This window comes from Galeopterus variegatus, unplaced genomic scaffold, assembly GCF_000696425.1.
Source record: "Galeopterus variegatus unplaced genomic scaffold, G_variegatus-3.0.2 Scaffold2704, whole genome shotgun sequence".
Lineage (NCBI taxonomy): Eukaryota > Metazoa > Chordata > Mammalia > Dermoptera > Cynocephalidae > Galeopterus > Galeopterus variegatus.
In genome coordinates this window covers 208,840-228,631 of record NW_007728815.1, presented here as the reverse complement: position 1 = coordinate 228,631, position 19,792 = coordinate 208,840, and the positions used below count along the sequence as shown (strand labels likewise).

General features: G+C 39.8%; 1 protein-coding gene across 1 annotated transcript in view; it reads left to right on the top strand.

Annotated features, from left to right (window-relative positions):
* Positions 1–19,792, top strand: part of NLRP5 (NLR family, pyrin domain containing 5) — a gene marked incomplete at its 5' end in the record, with an annotated part of 48,237 nt that overhangs the window by 23,372 nt on the left and 5,073 nt on the right. The window contains 6 exon segments of the mRNA XM_008582704.1: positions 1,406–1,576; positions 4,193–4,360; positions 7,945–8,115; positions 11,115–11,285; positions 14,050–14,220; positions 17,109–17,279. Coding sequence (XP_008580926.1) covers positions 1,406–1,576; positions 4,193–4,360; positions 7,945–8,115; positions 11,115–11,285; positions 14,050–14,220; positions 17,109–17,279 — 1,023 coding nt within the window.

Genomic DNA, 19,792 nt, shown 5'->3' with positions numbered 1-19,792 from the left:
TTTGTGGTGGTTGTTGGCTTGGATTTTCTTTTGTTTTTTTTCTTGTTTTTCTTTTTTGGCAGCTAACCTGTATGGAGATCTGAATCCTTGACTTTTGTGTTATTGGCACCACGTTCTAACTTAGTAAGCTAACTAGCTAACCTCTTATTAACTATTTTAAAGGTCACTATTTAACTATTATTAGCGTTCTATTGCACAGCATGAATTATTATTTAGTGATCTCTTATTGCAGAGCATGGTGATCTTTAATAAGTCCTGTTAAATAGATCACTACATAAGTCCTATGCAATAGATCACTAAACTTGTTCCTCCTGTCTGAAACTTTGTACCCTTTGACCACCATCTCCACCCCTTCCTCTCCTCCCAGCCCTGCTGGTAACCACCATTCTATTCTCTGCTTCTGCGAAATTGACTTCTTTCATTCTGCATATATGTGAGATCATGCAGTACTTGTCCTTCTGTATACCTGTCTTACTCCACTTAACATAATGTCCTCCAGGTTCATCCATTCACTTTTTATTTAGTCCTCAAGATAACCCTGTAAGGTAAGCCAGTTCCCTTTCCATGAATGTAGAAGTGTAAACTCAAAGGTGAAATGACAGCCAGTGAACAGGAGTCCAATTGCTCCAACTTTTAACTGTAGAATACAATATTAACTACAGGCACTGTGTTGTACAGCAGGTCTCTAGAACTCTCATCTTGCACAACTGAAACTTCATACCTATTGAGCAGTAACTCCTTATTTTCCCCCTGCCCAAGCCCTAGATACTGCTATTCTGCTTTCTGCTTCTGTGAGTTTTGACTATTTTAGATATCTCATAAGTAGAATCGTGCAGTACTTGTCCTTCTATGACTGGTTTATTTCACTTAGCATAGTGTCCTCCAGATTTATCCCTATTGCCAGAATGGCAGGATTTCCATTGGACGTTTAGGTTGTTTCCATATCTGGGCTATTGTAAATAATGTTGCAATGAACGTGGGAGAGCAAATATCTCTTCAAGATCCTTATTTTAGTTCTTTTGGGTAAATACCCAGAAGTGGGATTGCTGGGTCATATGATAGTTCTATTTTTAATTTCTTGAGGAACCTCCAGACTGTTTTTCCATAGCAGTTGCACCATTTTATACTCAAGGGGTAGCTAGAATTTAAGCAAAAATATGATTCAAGAACTGGTGGCTCATTCTAGTATACCCCTGGGGTGTCTTAATATTCAGGAGGCAGGGTGGATATAAGGCTCGTCACATAAAGTACCAGGTGGCTTCCACTAAATTGATCTCAGGGTCTCTAAAGCCACCTCTATCTTGCCTCAATAGCTGGTTTTTCTCCTCTGACATTGTTGTGGCACTTGCTCATGTTAAAATCCATGTAACGAAAGCACATATTTGTTTCTCCCTCTCTGACGTAGGATGCAAGGCAAGACCCTTGTTGATGAGTGGTGGGAAGACTTCTGCTCTGTCCTTGGCACCCACCCAAATCTGCGACAACTTGACCTGAGTAGCAGCATTCTGAATGAATGGGCTATGAAGACGCTCTGCATCAAGCTGAGGCTTGCAACCTGTAAAATACAGAATCTGATGTAAGGCTGCCTAGCCCCAGTAGTACAAGGGAATCCCTTCTCATGACTGTGTCACAGCTCTTGGTCCCCACAGTACACAGTACCCATCGACAACCCCACAAACTTATTCCCACGTATTCTGAGGAGGATAAGTGCTATGAAAGATATAGGAACCCAATTCCCAAAAGCACAGAGTGAAGAGTGAGTGCAATGAAGACCTCATGAAGGGACTGCTAAAGAAGGTTGTTTTGCTCTGGTTAATTTGACAGATGGGTAGGAGTTAGTAGGGAAGAAGGTAGGAAGCTTATTTCAGGCAAATGGTAGAATGGGACATAGCTGCAATATCAAAGTTCTTGATTTAGGGGACCCTTTTAAATCAGTCCTTAATGCTTTTAGGCTGATTAATAAGGTAAATATGTGAACAACTAATAAGTTCCTGGGTCGGTTGTAGACTCAACTGCACTATACCAGGCATCTGGAGTAAGAAATGAAATGCTAGTTCTACGTCATAAAAAAAATTACTCACTTTTTCCTCCAAGACCAAGTGAAGACCTTGTGACACCGAAGACTAGAGTAAGTCAGGCTCTCGGCTACAAACATCTTCCCCTCCTTGCCTCTCTCTCTCCTAAGCAGTTTCTTTAAACTGGGCTGTGCTGAGGAGATTGGTGATCCCAGAAACACAAATAATTCCTGCCCACCTTAAATCCTACACCAATCCTAATTTATTTTTTTAAATTGGAACATACCTGATAATACATATTTGTGGGGTTAACTCTCAGTACTAGTGTACAATATGTGATGATCAAATGATAATTCCCGTGTTTAAATTTTTAATTATTTAATTGAAATGTATTGATTTTACATATTCGTGGGCTACAGAGTTTTTTTTTTTTTTTCTTTTTTTGACTGGTAAGGGGATCGCAACCCTCGGCATGGTGTTGTCCACACCAGGCTCAGCCAGCGAGCGCACCAGCCATCCCTATATAGGATCCGAACCCACGGCCTCAGCGCTCCCAGCGCCACACTCTCCAGAGTGAGCCATGGGGCTGGCCCAGAGTTATATTTAAATATATGCATATAACGTGTAGTGATCAAGTCAGGGCAGTTAGCAAATTCATCATCATAAAAATTTATCATTTCTCTGTGGTGAGAATATTTGAGCTCCTCTCTTCTAACCATTTGAGAACATACAATAAGTTATTGTTAATTATAGATGCGCAGCACAACAGTATACCCCTAGAACTTATTTTTCTTATCTAACTGTAATTTCAGGTCCATTAACCGACTTCTCACTATCCCTCCTCCCCTTCCCAGCCTCTAGTAACCAGTTCTATAAGTTCAACTTGTTTTTTTTTTCTTTTTGCTCTCATATATGAGTGACAACATGCAGTATTTATCTTTCTGTGCCTGACTTCTTTCACTTAACATAATGTCTTCCAGGTTCATTCATGTCGCCACTAATGACAAGATTTCATTTTTTTTCATGGATATGTAGTGTTCCATCGTGTGTATATACCAACTTTTCTTCATCCATTCATCTGTCCGCAGACACCTAGTATGATTCCATATCTTTGCTATTGCAAATAGTGTTACAACTAATACGGGGATGCAGAAAACTCTATAGTATGCAAATTTCCTTTCCTTTAGATAAATACCCAGAAGTGGGAGTGCTGGATCATGTAGTAGTTCTATTTTTAGCTTTTTGAGGAATCTCCATACTGTTTTCCATAAAGGCTGTCCTAATTTACATTCCCACCAACAGTGTATATATATATAAGGGTTCCCCCTTTCTCTGCATCCTCACCAGCATATGTTATTTTCTGTCTTTTTGACAACAGCCATTCTAACTGTAGTGAGATGACATCTCATTGTGGTTTTGGTTTGCATGTCCCTGATGATTAGTGATGTTGAGCCAATCTCAATTTCTGTTTCAGTTGTTATCTTAAGTGTTATTGCCTTGGAACCATCCCCCATCCCACTAGCTGTCCTGTTTTAAATTCCCATTTTATGTTGTAATTTGCTTTAGTCCCTATGCTCACTGTATTTGTAATACAACAGTAATACATAATAATGGTAAAGAGATTCAGGAAGTACAGCGGGATTTAAGTTAATCCTTTGACTACCCCCCAACTTCCTGTTTCTCTAATTAACCACTTTCACATCTTGTAATTTTCCATGCAATTTTAAATATATATATTGATGTATGAATATATTTTAATTCAAATGGTATTACATTATACATATTCTGACATTTGACTTTTTTATTCAACTTGACTATATACATACATACATACATACATATATATGTTTATTTGTAGTTCTGTCCCGTTCTCAATGAACTGTACTGTATTTCATGCTTAGGCATAATTCTTTGTTCAGTTCTTTGTTGAATGTCTCTCCTGCTAAATGAAGCTTCACGAGGGCAGAGATTGCTAGTATTGTTCAATACTCGGTTCCCAGTGCCTGACACATAATAGGTTCTCAAGTATTCCTTGCTTTGAAATTAAATGCAAATAATCAGAAATTTGAAAGTCAGAATGAGAAAAGGGTGAGAAGGAAAAATTAGGATACAACTCAATGTCACCAGTGCCTAAGTCGTCTTTCCTGGTTTTTTTTTTTTTAATTCATATTCTGAAGGTTTAAAAATGCACAGATTGCTCCTGGTCTCCAACATCTCTGGATGACTCTTATTACCAACCGTAACATAAGATACCTCAACTTGGGAAGCACTCGCCTGAAGGACGAAGCTGTACAGACAGCGTGTGAAGCATTGAAACACCCTAATTGTTTGCTGGAGTCTTTGAGGTAAGTCTTGGGAGTGGTTTTTACATTTTGTCTCTGTTTTTACTATTTTATTTTGAAATCATTACAGAAAGTTGCAAAAATATTAGAGTTGGGAAGCTGAAAAAGTTCTGCAAAAAAGTGGTGATGGTTGCACAACACTATGAATGAGGTTAGTGCCCCTCTAAAAATAGTAAATTAAAATAGTTAAATTTTAAATAGTAAATTTTATGTTATAAATATTAAGATAAAAGAATCAAAGTTTACAAAGGGTTTTTTTAAATATTACAGAGAGGTTGCATGTACCCCTCAGGTAGTTTCCCTCAGTGGTTACATTTTTTTTTTTTTTCCTTTTTTTGTCTTTTTTACTGACCGGTAACGGGATCGCAACCCTCGGTGTTGCGTCCGCACCGCGCTCAGCCAGTGAGCGGGAACCAGTCTCCACGTGGGATCCGAACCCTCGGCGGGAGTGCCACCGCGCTCCCAACCGGCGCACTCTCCAGTGCGCCACCGGGCCGGCCCTCAGTGGTTACATTTTACGTAACTATAGCACAATATCAAAACCAGTAAATCAACACTGGTGCCATGTATGTACATCATCCTATGTCATTTTATCACACGTAGATTCACGTAACCATCACTGCAACCAAGACACTATGAGCCATTACTCTCATGCTTTTCCTTGGTAGTCATACATATCCCCACCGTTCCTAATCCCTGGAAACCATGCATGTTTTTCTTCTCTATAATTCTTTCATTTTAACAATTCTGTAAAAGTGGAATTGACACAGCAGTATGTCACTGCCTGACACTGGCTTTCTTCAGTTAGCCTTGAGATTCATCCAAGCTGTTGTGTATATCAAGTTTGTTCCTTTCTACTGCTGGGTGCTATATATAAATATATATATATATATATATATATATATATGGTATGAACATATCAGTTAGCTTAACCCTTCACTAATCCAGGGATATTTTGGCTATTTCTAGTTTGGGACTGTTACCACAGTTTGTAAATCCTGAGTGTGTGTCTTGTCATTTAGATTAGGTTGGTCTTCATTGTTTAGGGTATTCTGAGACAGACAAACGTAAACTCTGCTTTGAGCTTTGTTAATTGATACACAATAACTGTGAAAGAATAATTTACCCACCCAGTTACTGAAAGAAATTGTTGGGGCAGGCATCATGCATGTGTTTTCACCTGGTAACTACGGAACTGCGCTTTTAAAAATGTTACCTAAGGAAGTCAGCCAAAGCATAGACATCCTCGCATGTGTTTGCCTAATATCGTGTGGATTTTACAACTTCTCTGGGAACAAAGAAGAGGCAGCTTCTCTTACTCTTTCTTGCTTTTAGTGCTTCACAAATAGGTTAACTACAGCTTGGATTCAAGGAGTAAATAATACATGTATCAGAGAAGAGGGAGAGAAACTACTCAGGGCTAAGGAAGGATTAAGTGCAAAGTCACATGGTGTGAGGTGACAGTCAGTTTCCTGGAAGTGTGATGAGTTTACCTCCTGGTAATTCATGAGGGCAGAAGTATTGGTCTATTTCTTTCACTTCTGTATTCCCAGAACCTGGAACTGCTCTGTTTTGAACACCTGACCTATATTATGCCCCCAAATACTTATGAGATGGAGGGATGACATGGCATGATTGGCTAACTCTTCAAATGGGAGATGACTTTGAAAGATTGGATTTTGATTAAATATCATATTAAAGACTTGGCTTCTTCTTTTTTTTTTTTTTTCATTTAACAAATATAGAGATCCTATGATGCTCATAGCACTATAATTGGTTCTAGGGCTATGCTGGTGAATGAGGCAAGGTTCCTACTCTCATGAGACTCACAGGCTAGCACACAGAGACAAAAACAAACAAAAAATCATGTGTTTACACACCCAATATGAGCACGTATGTTTGAGCTCTAAAAGGTCTGTCTAAAACTTAACAGAAAAAAATGAATATTAATACTTTAGTACATAGCAAATACATCCAACAATGTATAACAGTTCAGAAACAACAGATTCCTTGCCTATGTAAACAGTCCAAGAGGGCTTCAGACTCTACCGTGATCCTATGCCACACAGGCTAACAGGGGCTCTGCCATTAACACACAGCTTCCAGATCTGGCCTGAGTATAGAGCTTCAGGGTACAGAAGCAGGGAGGTTTTATGAGGCTGGCCTGGAAGTGGTTCAAATCACTTCCCCTCTCACGGCTAAGGAAGGATTAAGTGCAAAGTCACATGGTGTGAGGTGACAGTCAGTTTCCTGGAAGTATGATGAGTTTTCCTCCTGGTAATTCATGAGGGCAGAAGTATTGGTCTATTTCTTTCACTTCTGTATTCCCAGAACCTGGAACTGCTCTGTTTTGAACACCTGACCTATATTATGCCCCCAAATACTTATGAGATGGAGGGATGACATGGCATGATTGGCTAACTCTTCAAATGGGAGATGACTTGGAAAGATTGGATTTTGATTAAATATATTAAAGACTTGGCTTCTTTTTTTTTTTTTTTTTTCATTTAACAAAATATAGAGATCCTATGATGCTCATAGCACTATAATTGGTTCTAGGGGTATGCTGGTGAATGAGGCAAGGTTCCTACTCTCATGAGACTCACAGGCTAGCACACAGAGACAAAAACAAACAAAAAATCATGTGTTTACACACACAATATGAGCACGTATGTTTGAGCTCTAAAAGGTCTGTCTAAAATTTAACAGAAAAAAATGAATATTAATACTTTAGTACATAGCAAATACATCCAACAATGTATAATGGTTCAGAAACAACAGATTCCTTGCCTATGTAAACAGTCCAAGAGGGCTTCAGACTCTACCGTGATCCTATGCCACACAGGCTAACAGGGGCTCTACCATTAACACACAGCTTCCAGATCTGGCCTGAGTATAGAGCTTCAGGGTACGGAAGCAGGGAGGTTTTATGAGGCTGGCCTGGAAGTGGTTCAAATCACTTCCCCTCTCATATTGGGTCATAGAGATGTTAAACTATTGGCTTAATAGCAAATTAAGTGACATTTCAGATTAGGGGTAGAATTGCTGGGTCAGGGGTAGATGCACATTCAGTGTTGTAAATACTGCCAGTTGTCTCCAGAGGGTTGTACCTTTCAGCAAATACTTGAGTTCCTACTGTGTACAAGGCACTGTTGGAGCTGCTGAAGATACAGTAGGAACAACATCCCCTATGGAGATGGCATTCTAGGCAGGAAGATGGACAAGAAGCAAGTACAAATATAAATATATGAAATGTCAGCTGCTGATTATTGCTGTGAATATAAGAATTTTGGATAGAAGGAAATGAAGTAGGGGTGAGGTGGGCTGGGCACAGTTTAAGTAAGGTGGTTAGTCCAGCTTGCTCCAAGGAGGTGACATTCAAGAGACCTGAATGAGAAAATGAATCACATGAAGACCTGGGAGATATTGTAAATATAAGAAACAGCAAATGCTCAGATCCTGAGATGGGAGCAAACAGCATCTGAAGATCAGACAAATTGCCAGAGTAGCTCTTATGCACTGAGTGAGGGGAAATGAGTTGCTTTGGAGGAGAACTGGGACATGTTTCATGTTGCCTGTCTCTGCAGGTTGGACTGCTGTGGATTAACCCACACCTGTTACCTGATGATCTCCCAAGTCCTTACCACATCCACGAGTCTAAAATCTCTCAGCCTGTCAGGAAATCAAGTAACAGACCAAGGGATGAAGCCTCTCTGCGATGCCTTGAAGATCCAACAATGCATCCTGCAGAGGCTGGCGTGAGTTGCTCTTTATGTCATCAGGATTTTTTTTTTTTTTTAATCTTTACTGAGATCCTTCAGGTAATGGAGGGGAGGGGAATTAGCCGGTGCATAAGCCAAGACTGAAAATAGAACTTGTAACCTCATGAGAATGTCCCAATGTTGGTATATAGGAAAAACAAAAAACCTCTACCTTTGCTACTGAACTCTAAACTGATATAAAAGATGGGAGCAGGAACCAGCCAGATGGAAAAGAACCAATGATCTTCCTTACTGAGAAGGCCCTCTGGGAGCATGAGGCTTATATATGTGGCTAAATGGGTTTGTTAATACTTGACTCCACAATTGAAAAATTTACCCACCCAGTTACTGAAAGAGATTGTTGGGGCAGGATCCTTACTTCCCAGCAAAGTCCAGACCAGAGCACATGCATTCTGGGCACAGACTGGCTCAAAAAGAAGCAGGGTCTGAGCAGAGTAGCATTCACACTAAAGTAAATAACTCTTACCTGCTGCTATGGAGAAGAGGGAGCCAAGTGTAGGAACAAATCCAGGCATGTTATTCTAGCAGAAGAGCTTCCATGTGAAAACACAAAGGAGAAATGCAGAACTGCTGTGAATGCCTAATGGTCCAAAAGGATATCACTTTTCTTTTTTCATTGCATATGTTCATGGGGTATGGTTTGTTTTAATACCTTCATATATTGTATATTGATCTAATCAGAATAGTTGGCATATCTATTACCTAAACAGTTATTTCGAACTGCTGTGAATGCCTAATGGTCCAAAAGGATATCACTTTTCTTTTTTCATTGCATATGTCCATGGGGTATGGTTTGTTTTAATACCTTCATATATTGTATATTGATCTAATCAGAATAGTTGGCATATCTATTACCTAAACAGTTATTTTTTTTTTGTGGTTATAGCATTCAAGATCCTCTTTTCTGGCTATCTTGAAATATACAATACAATATTATTAGCTGTTGTCACCCTAGGGCACCAGAACTTATTCTTCCTATCCAAATGTAACTTTGTAACTTTGTACCAGTCTTCCAACCTTTCCCAGGCCTCCCCTCCCCCCCTTTCCTTTCCCTGCCTCTGATAACCACTATTCCACTCTTTCTTCTCCTCTTTTTATTTTTCTTAATTGACCCCTGACAATTGTATATATTTATGGAGTGCAATATGATATTTGGGTACATTTGTACTGTGTGTAGTGATCATATCAGGGTGCTTAGTATGTCCATCACCTCAAACATTTGTCACTGCTTTGTGTTAGGAATATTCAACATCATCTCAACTAGCTATTCAAAGACACACGGTACTTTGTGGTTGGCTGTAGTCTCCCTATATTACTATAGAACATTCTTCCTACCTCTGTAATATTTTGTACAAAAGGATATCACTTACCCTATGGAGGGAGAGGGGAAGGAGGAACTAACAGCAATCATTTATCACTTATTGAGCTGCACCAAGTACAGTGCTAAAACTTTTCTATGCCTATCTCACTTAGTTCTCAAAACACATCTATGGAGTTGGTGCTGTTGTTAACCCTATTGATAGATGAGAATTCAGAGTTTCAGAAAGGCTAAATCACTCATCCACGGTTGGACCATTATCAAGTGGTGAAGCAGCGGATTCTCCAGAGCTGTGCCATCCAATATGGTAGCCACTAGCTGTGCGTGGCTCTCTAAATTTAAACTGAACATAAAATCCCAGGCTAAAGTAAGACAAAATACTAATTCACATTTAATCATTTCCATGTGGTGGGGAAAACATGAATTTTAATGAGGACTTGGTTTGTAGCCATGGATCTACTTCTTACTATATATGTGACACTTAAGTTTCTCTGTGCTCAGTTTCTTCTCTGATAAAATGGAGATAAAATACGTAATTACAACTAAAAAAACAATCCAGTTTCTCAATCATACTAACACATCCCAAGTGCTCAATAGCCACATGTGGCCAGTTGCTACCATTTTGGACAATGCATCTCTAGGTGATTTTTAATTTTGGCCCAATATCAGAGGAGTTAGATTAGTTGGAAGTGTTCCGAGGAAGGCAGATACTGGAATTCTTGATTCTAGCAAACTATTGCCATACCTCGAGGCTTTCTTTTTCAAGTGTACCTCAAAATTTGATTTTTGTGTGTAAATTTTCTGCCTTATTAAATATTTCCTAGTAACTCAAACACTTTTAAAAAATACTTTGGGGTCCAAACAAAATATAACTCTGAGCCCTTTTTGGTGCTGGGCTTTCAGTTTACATCTCATTGAATGTGGTCTCCTGCCCTATCTAGTAAAGGAGCTGCCAGCCACATGTGACTATTTAGATATAAAAGAAGGAAAAATGCATAAAATTATAACTATTTTCTCCATTGCATTAGCCACGTGCTGAGTGCTCAATAGCCATGTGGCTACCATATTGGACAGAGTAGATCTAGAACATTCCATCACGACAAAAAGTAAGATGTCTGGAGTCTGATTAGGCTGATGTCACATTCTTGAGGGAAGGGGAGAGCACACTCCAAGTTCTTGTCTCAGCAAAACATGTCACTCATGTAGCGAACTATGTACGAGTTTTGAATCATCTCAAAGCCACATAAAATGCTTCTTCAGCTTTGAAAAACAGATGGAGTATCTAGTTTATGTCTAAGGTTTATGATGCGTTAAATGTTGTAGTTGTAAATAGGAAAATCACTCACTTTAGCAAGGCCTTACACCATAGGATACATGAAGACTGAAAATAGCCAAGCTGAGAGCAGATTCATGTTGCCCATTAGTTTCCCATTGTCATTGATGGGAGATCCAGTCACCCATGATATTTAGAGTATTATTTGGGGGCTGAAGCACTGGAATTGTTTGCAAGCTAAAGGCAGACATGATGTAATATTATTTATTATATCTGCAAGGACGTGTCAACTATGGGAGTGCTGTTTCTTTCCTTTTCTTAGGAAGGAGAGATGAAAATTTAAGAATATACCTCATTTCCTTTCTGGTTGCTCTCTTTTTGCAGACTGGAGAACTGTGGTCTCACAGCTGTTGGCTGCCAGGTTCTGGCCTCAGCCCTCGTCAGCAACCAGAGCTTGACACACCTGTGCCTATCAAACAACAACCTGGGGAATGAAGGAGTGAATCTGTTGTGTCGATCCATAAAACTTCCCAACTGTAGTCTACAGAGGCTGATGTGAGTCTGACTCGCCTCCCTGTGAGGACTTCATAGTTTTCTAACAAATAGTGTGTTGTAGCTCTCAAAGCACAAAGCAGTAAGGAAGCATGGAAATTTTACAATAAAGGGATTGATATATCTTATCCCTATTAATTATCTCCTGGATTTCACTCTTCCTTGAAAAATTCTACCTCTGCTTTTGTGTTTTCTTACAGCAGGAAGCCATCATTTATTCAAATACAGTCGATTGTCATAATTTGAGGTCATGTGTTCTACAAAGTCACCCTTGAACACTGATTTAGCCAATACTGAGTCATTGCCCCTAGGGGTAGTGGGGAGTGTCTTTGTTCTTTTTCTGTTGCTTATAACAGAATACTTAAAACTGGGTAATTGATAAAGAAAAGAGATGTAAGGCTTATTTCTTATAGTTCTAGAGGCTGGGAAGTCCTAGGTCAGGGGTGTGCATCTGGCAAGGGACTTCTTGCTGGTGGGACTCTGCAGAGTCCTGAGGTGGTGCAGAGCATCACATGGCAACAAGGAAAAGAGCGAGTTCACGGGCTCACTCCTCCTCTTATTAAACCACCAGTTCTACTCCTGTGATAACCTATTAATCCGTGAACTGATTAATCCATTCATGGATTATGACCCAATAACTTCATAAAGTCCTCACCTCTCAATACTGCCACGTTAAGGATTAAGTTTCAATGTGAGTTTTGGAGGAGACATTCAAATCATAGCAGGAAGATACAGGGTTAACTTCCTATGAGCCTCCAGTCATATTTTCATCAACTGATCAATACTTAACCTTGTTTTGCATGTTTCTATTTAATGACACTTTATTTAATACATGTTGGTACATTAACATTGAACTTGTGACCAACAGTGCTGTAACCCATGCCTGAACAAAGCTTATCTAACATATGTAAGAAACATTACAATCTCTTCATGCTTAGGAACACTAGAAAGCACTGTCACACTAATCTTGGGGGCAATCTTAAACTACAAAATCACCAACAAAAAGCAAAGAAATTTGACAAACATGGCACTAAATATACCTAAATGTACTTGTTTACAGTGTAAGAGCTCAGACAATTTCAACCTCAACTGGGAAAAATATGTAGCACTGGCAACTCAAATTTTTCTCTACTCTGTACACATGCATGGCCAAGAAAGACCGTGAGTGCCATTAGTATTGATTTTTGGTATTACGAATAAATTTTAGTAAGTAGGAAATTGTATATGTACAGAATCCATAAATAATGAGGATCAATTGTATTTATTAAGTAAACACTCTTAGTTACTAGTGATATAGAGACAAACCGTGGATGTGGTCCCTATTTTTACATAGCATAAATTCTGGTCTGAGAGAGAGAATGAGATTTTCAGGTGGAGGTAAGAGTGACGTACAGCCACAGTCATACAGACTGTGTGTTGCATGACTCCAAGGAGCACAAGGTGTCCACATAACCATTTTAAAAACTAATTTCGGGGCCGGCCCGGTGGCGCACTGCTACAGTGCGCCGCTTGGGAGCACAGTGGCGCTCCCGCCGAGGGTTCGGATCCCACATACAGACCGGCCACTCACTGGCAAAGCGAGGTGCGGGTGCAACACTGAGGGTTGCGATCCGTTGCCGGTCACGAAAAAAAGACAAAGGAACTGGCTAAGCGAGGTGCGGGTGCAACACTGAGGGTTGCGATCCGTTGCCGGTCACGAAAAAAGACAAAGGAAAAAAAAAAAACTGATTTCTTGTGTTGCCAAATTACTCTTCTATCATAAATTTTTGGTTTGACAGTGAGAATGAGAAATTTTTATTACTCCTGTTCAATACCATAAGCTTACTCTGCCTTAGGGTTACTTTGCTTTCTGCCATCCATCCCCATTAACCTGTTAGTCTAACAACAACTTCATATAAACAAAAAATTATGTGCATTAGTGGTATACCTGTAGCCAGAAATTCAGTTAGAGACTATAACCTTAATGTAACAGATATTCTGTTAAAGGCTATAACAAGGTTCCCAAGTGAATGAGTTATGGGGAGATACTGAACATGGTGGGTAGTATAGGGCCCCCCCATGACAAAAGCTGTCCACATCCCAATCCCTGGAACCTGTGAATGTGTGACCTTATATGGCGAAAAAGACTTTGTAGATTTAATTAAGGATCTTGAGATGGGGAGATTATCCTGGGTGGATTATCTGGGTGACCCCAGTGTCGTCATAAAAGTCCTTATAAGGGAAAAAAAAAAACAGAGGAGGATTGGAGCAGGAGATGTGAAAAGGAAGGTCAGAGTGATGCCATTGCAGGCTGCGGGGACAGAGGGCAGGAGCTAAGGGACGTGGGTAGCTTCTAGAAGATGAAAAAGGCAGGGAAGCAGATTCTCCCCTAGAGCCTCCAGAAGAAATACAGCCCTGCTGATACCTTGATTTTTGGACCAGTGAGACTTGTGTTAGATTTCTGACCTCCGGAACTGTAAAATAATATATTTGTGTTTTATGTAACTAATTTTGTGATCATTTGTTATAGCAGCCATAGGAAACATACGGTGAATATAAAGAAAAGTTCAGAAAATCTTGAATAGCATCGAGCAAGTGCATTATGCCAGTCACTGCGCCAAGTATTTTATGATCATTCTGTCATTTAAGCCTAACAACCATCTTAAATACGAATATGACCTCCTTCCTACAGAGGATAAAACTGAGACGGAGAGAAAGTAGTAGCTGACCCAAGGTCACACCAAGGAACAAGTTTGACCTTCCTCTTTCCCTTGTGTGCTTGTCACAGGCTAAACCAGTGCAACCTCGACGTACCGGGCTGTGGTTTTCTTGCTCTTGCACTCATGGGTAACACACGTCTGACACATCTGAGCCTTAGCATGAACCCCTTGGAAGACAGTGGGATGAAACTTCTCTGCGAGGTCATGAGGGACCCATCTTGTCAGCTCCAGGACCTAGAGTAAGTTTCTCATAGTTGTTTGGGATCAACCCTATTGTATTGGGGTCTGGGGTTCCTAGAAATTCAAGAGATATATGAGCGGGGAGACTGGAACCAAAAATTAGTTTGAGGGTCACCTGATGCTTGTTTTTCCAGTGGGTACTCTGGGTAAGTCGGTGTGTCGACACCATAATGAGTGTGGGAAGAGCAGAGAAGTCCTGGGATCACCTCTTTGAGGGCCAGGCTCAGAGGAAGGGGGACCCAAGCATGAAATTGCTTCAACAAGGAGGATGTTCTGGTTTTCATGACTCTCTATCAAGTTAGACAAAATAGAGTCTTGGTAGAATAACAGATCTGGCTATAAATTCCAACTCAGCATCTATGTATGAGGTGAATGAAACAGAAAATGCTTGAGAACAAGGTCTAAAGGTAGAAAGCCCTCAAATGGGCCGGCCTGTGGCTCACTCGGGAGAGTGCGGTGCTGATAACACCAAGGCCCCGGGTTTGGATCCCATATAGGGATGCCCGGTTGGCTCACTGGGTGAGCGTGGTGCTGACAACACCAAGTCAAGGGTTGAGATCGCCTTACCGGTCATCTTTAAAAAAAAAAAAAAAAAAAAAAGAAAGCCCTCAAATATTCACTGAACAACCTCTGCGGGCTAGGCATGGTGCTAAATGGTAGAAGTATGGAAGTGAATAAGACCTTGGCATGGGGGCATATATGATCTAGTGAGAAAGGTGAACAAAAAGCAAGTGATTACACTAGTGGTTCTCGAAACGAGCATCAGAATCACCCATGGACTTGTTAAAGCAGAGTGCTTCAATACGGAGGAATATGGTTCAGCTGTAAAAACGAATGAAGCACTGATATGTGCTACAACATGGATGAGCCTTGAAAACATTACGCTAAGTGAAAAGCCAGACACAAAATGTCACATGGGGTGTAATTCTGTTTGTATAAGATGTATTCTCATCCAAAGAGATAGAAAGTAGACTAGTGGTTTCAGAATATTCTAATCCAAAGAGACAGAAAGTAGACTAGTTGTTTCCAGCCTTCTATACTGGGTGTATCCACCTGCAAATATTCCGAGCTTCAGTGAGTCCAATTTGCCAGCACCTGCACTTAGGTAGCTGAGAACTGCAGGATCAAAAACAAAAACAAAAACAAAAAAACACAAGGGTAAGTTGATAATCATGTGTAGTCAGTAGTGACTGATGTAAATTTCTGTCTCGCCAGTATTACATTTTTCTGGTTAACTTGTTTTCCCCACTCCCTGAAAGAATGATTTCAAACCATCTCCATTCTTTGGAAACTTTTGGACCTACCTTGTTCTCCCTGGCACTTAATAAATGACCCCACTCCCCTCAAATAAATATAAAACCATTTAATAGGAAGGCTCTAAACTTCCTACCAAGAGACCGGCTAGTATCTGCACTGACATGCCCTTCCTTCTGTAGCAATGAAGGAAGCATCCCTACATTAGTTAACTTCACCCATGTTAACCAGAGGCTAATTTTATCCATGTTGGGGATCATGCAATCACCTGTTCATGCAGCAGCTTATAGCATGATTTATCTCCCCCTTGCCTCTGCCTCAGCCTCTCAACTGGATATTCTGTCTTTATAAATACTTGCATAATATTTTAGCAAAACCAAAAAGTAAGATTTCATTCAATCTCATTTCATCATCAAGCTATAAGTGGCTAAAACAACTTGAGCTACACTCATAAACTTTTTACTCTATCATAAGAATTCCAAAATACACAAAATCTAGAATTATTAGGATATTCAAAACGTATACACTCACCGTCTAGTTTAAACAATCATCAGTGTTTTGCTCTAGCTGGTGAACTATTTCATAAAGTTATGGATTTTGATATTCCACCTCAAAATACCTCAACATGCATCTCTAAAAATACAGATGTTCCTTGATTTACAGTGGGGTTGTATCCAGATAAACCTGTTGGAAGCTGAGATTATCATATGTTGAAAATACACTTAATACACCTAATCTATCAAACATTATAGCTTAGCTTAGCCCACCTTAAACAGGTTCAGAACACTTATATTAGCCTATAGTTAAGCAAAATCATCTAACACAAAACCTGTTTTATAATAACGTGTTGGATATGTCGTGTAACTTATTGCATAGTGCACTGAAAGTGAAAAACAGAATGGTTATACGGGTGCTTGAAATACGGTTTCTACTGACTATGCATCTCTTTCACACCATCACAAAGCTGAAAAGTCTAAGTTGAAACATTGTAAGTTGGGGACCATCTGGACCTCAACATGCACCTCTGGAAATACCAGAACACTACTGTCCACCACCATTACTATGCTTAATGATGTTCTTTGGCTTTCCATTATTCTTAGTATTAAATCCTTAATATGACCTAACATGTCCAGCTTCCTCTAATACTATCTCTGACTGCCCTGGTCATCTAGTCATCTTTCTGTTTCTCAGATGTGCCCCACTTTTTCCCACAAGGGTGGTGTATGTACAGTTTCTTATATCTGTGTATCAGTACATCTTCCCTTCACATAGCTCACTCCTCAGTTTTCAGTTTTTGGTTCAATGTCACTTTCCCAGCAAGTCTTTCTCCATGTTCCTTGTTACATTCCCTTGTTACAGACTCTCTCAGCCTTTGTTTTATTTTTTCCACAGCTATAACTTGAGTCACCCAGCAGCTCTCAAAGTGAGAACCGACAGCAGTGCCATCACCTGGGAACTTGTTACAAATGCAAATATTCAGGTCCCTCCCCAGAACGACTGAGCTAGAAACTCTGGGGGTGGAGCCCAACACTCTTTATTTTTTCCCCCCTAACATCAGGTAAAATTCACATGGGTTGAATGAAGGATCTATCATTGATCTTTGAGGTTATTTCTTGGGTGTCTGTCCCTACAGGTTGGAGGCATGTGAATTAACTTCTGACTGCTGTGAGACGCTTTCATTGGCCCTCTCCTGCAACCGGCACCTGACCAGTCTAAATCTGGTGCGGAATAACTTCAGTCCTGCAGGAATGGTGAAGCTGTGTTCAGCCTTTGCACACCCCAAGTCTAGTCTACAAATAATTGGGTAAGTCCCTAGCAATTGTCTTTTGAGATACAAACTTGCTTCTCTTATAGGCAAGCTAGTTGGTAGAGAAGCAGTTCCTGACAGCAGTTAAGATCATGGCTTGATGACCAGGTATTTATTCAATCAATGAATTTCACTGTGTTCTGAGTGTGTTGCTGGATGCTGGGGATACAGGGACATAGGAGATAGAGGAAAGGTGCCTGGTACCCTGGAGCTTACTTTTTAGTTGGTTGGGGAGGATGGAGAGATAACATACAAAGGCTTACGCTCAAAAAACTTAAAACAGAATTGCTGTATGATCCAGCAATTTCATTCTGGGTATAGACCAGAAGAATTGAAAGTAACAGCTCAAAGAGATATTTGTATACCCATATTCATGGCAGCATCGTTCACAATAATAGCTGACAGATGGAAGCAACCCAGATGTCTATCAGTGGATAAATGGATAAACAAAATGTGCTACATATATGCAATGGAATATTATTCAGCCATGAAAAGGAATGAAATTCTGATACATGCCCAACATGGGTGAATTTTGAAAACTTTATGCTAAATGAAATAAGCCCAGACCCAAAAGTATGATTCCACTTATATGAGGTACCCACAATAAGAAAATTCATAGAGATGGAAAGTAGAATGATGGTTGCCAGGAGCTGAGGGAAGGGCAAATAGGGAATTTAGTGTTTAATGGATGTGGAATTTGAGTTTTACAAGATTAAAAGTTCTGGAGATGAGTGGTGGTAAAGGTTTCACAGCAACGTGAATGTATTTAACACATTGAACTATACACTTAAAATGGTTAAGATGAGGACTAGCCAGTTAGCTCAGTAGGTTAGAGCATGGCGCTGATAACACCAAGGTCCAGGGTTCAATCCCTGTACCATCCAGCTGCCAAAAAGAAAAAAATGGTTAAGATGGTCAATTTTATGTATATCTTACCACAGTTAAAAACCACAAAAGTTTAGGATTGTTGCAGGTAGTAAATGCTAAGAAGGAAACAAGATAGTAAGAGAGTGAGGGACATGGGGTTACTTTAGATTACGTAGTTGGAAATTTTTTTTTCACATGTCAAAGATTTTACTTAACGTATTAACTAATGAGAGAACCAATAAGATGTTAACATGGTTCAAATGAGCATTTGACCTACAGGTATTTATATGCTGTAAGTAACAAATAATTTGCATTGCCATGAACAGTAATTGTTTGCTTAGCTATGGACAGAAAATAACTGCATTACTGTCAGTTCTCTACAGGTTAACTTCTGTATCTACAGAGTCATAAAATAGCCTAGTCGGAGATAACCAAATAAATAGTTCCTGAAGGGTCTGCTAGACACTGCCCAACATTCCACTGCAAAGACATTCAAGAATTTCTTAATTATTAATTGACGAATAAAAATTCTGTATATTTATGGTGTACAACATGATGTTTTGATACATGTATTCACTGTGGGTAGACTAAATGAAGCTAATTAACATATTCAGAAAACTCTTTCACAGTTTTTCCTGATGAAATTCTCACTAAGGAACAGATGTTTGATCTGAGTCCTGAAGGGCAAAGGCAGCTGCATGGAAATCTGAGGTGTAGGAGCTTTCCTGGCTGAGAGAGACTTAAGGGCAGAGACTCCCAGACCATCAGACATGGAGTGAGTGAGAGAAGGAAACAGTAGTAAAAGATGAGGCTGAGGGAGAGAAGATGAGCCCATGGATCAAGCGGAGTGCCTTCTAAGCTAGACTTAAATCTTGGTTTTTCTTCCAAGCGTGTTGAGAAACCAAAGGGAGAGCTTAAGTAATTGAATCATTTGGTTTATGTATTTAATTTTCCGGTTAGAAAGTTTAAAAAATTGCAGTTTCTCAAAACATAACACAAAGAATTATCATATGACCCCATAATTCCATGCCTATGTATATATTAAAAAGAACTCTGGCCAGGTAGTGAAACAAACACATATACATGCATGTTCACAGTAGCACTACTCACAGTGGCCAAAAGAGGAGGGTAGTCTACACGCTCATTAAAGGACGAATGAATAACAAAATGTAGTCTATCCGTACAATGGCATATTATTCAGCCATTTAAAAAATGAAGTAGTGATACATGCTACGATATGGACAGACCTTGAAAACATTATGCTCATTAAAAGAAGCCAGACACAGAAGGTTGCATATTGGAGGATTCCATCTATGTGAAATATCCAGAATAGGAAAATCCAGACAGGGGCTAGAAAGTGGAAAAGGGGAGTGAAAAACAACTGTTTAATGGGTACAGGTTTTCTGTTTGGGGAAACGAAAATGTCTCAGAACTATATAAAGGTGGTGATTGCACAACCTAGTGAACATACTAAATCGCTGAATTGTTCACTTAAAAACGGTTGGATTTATGTGATGTGAACTTTACCTCAGTAAAAAACGATATAGTATAATGTATGCCACAGATGCTCAGATTCCCTCCACCTTTTTAAGAATCAGGAGACTCCCCCCCCCCCCCATTAAACCCCCCCCCCCCCAAAAAAA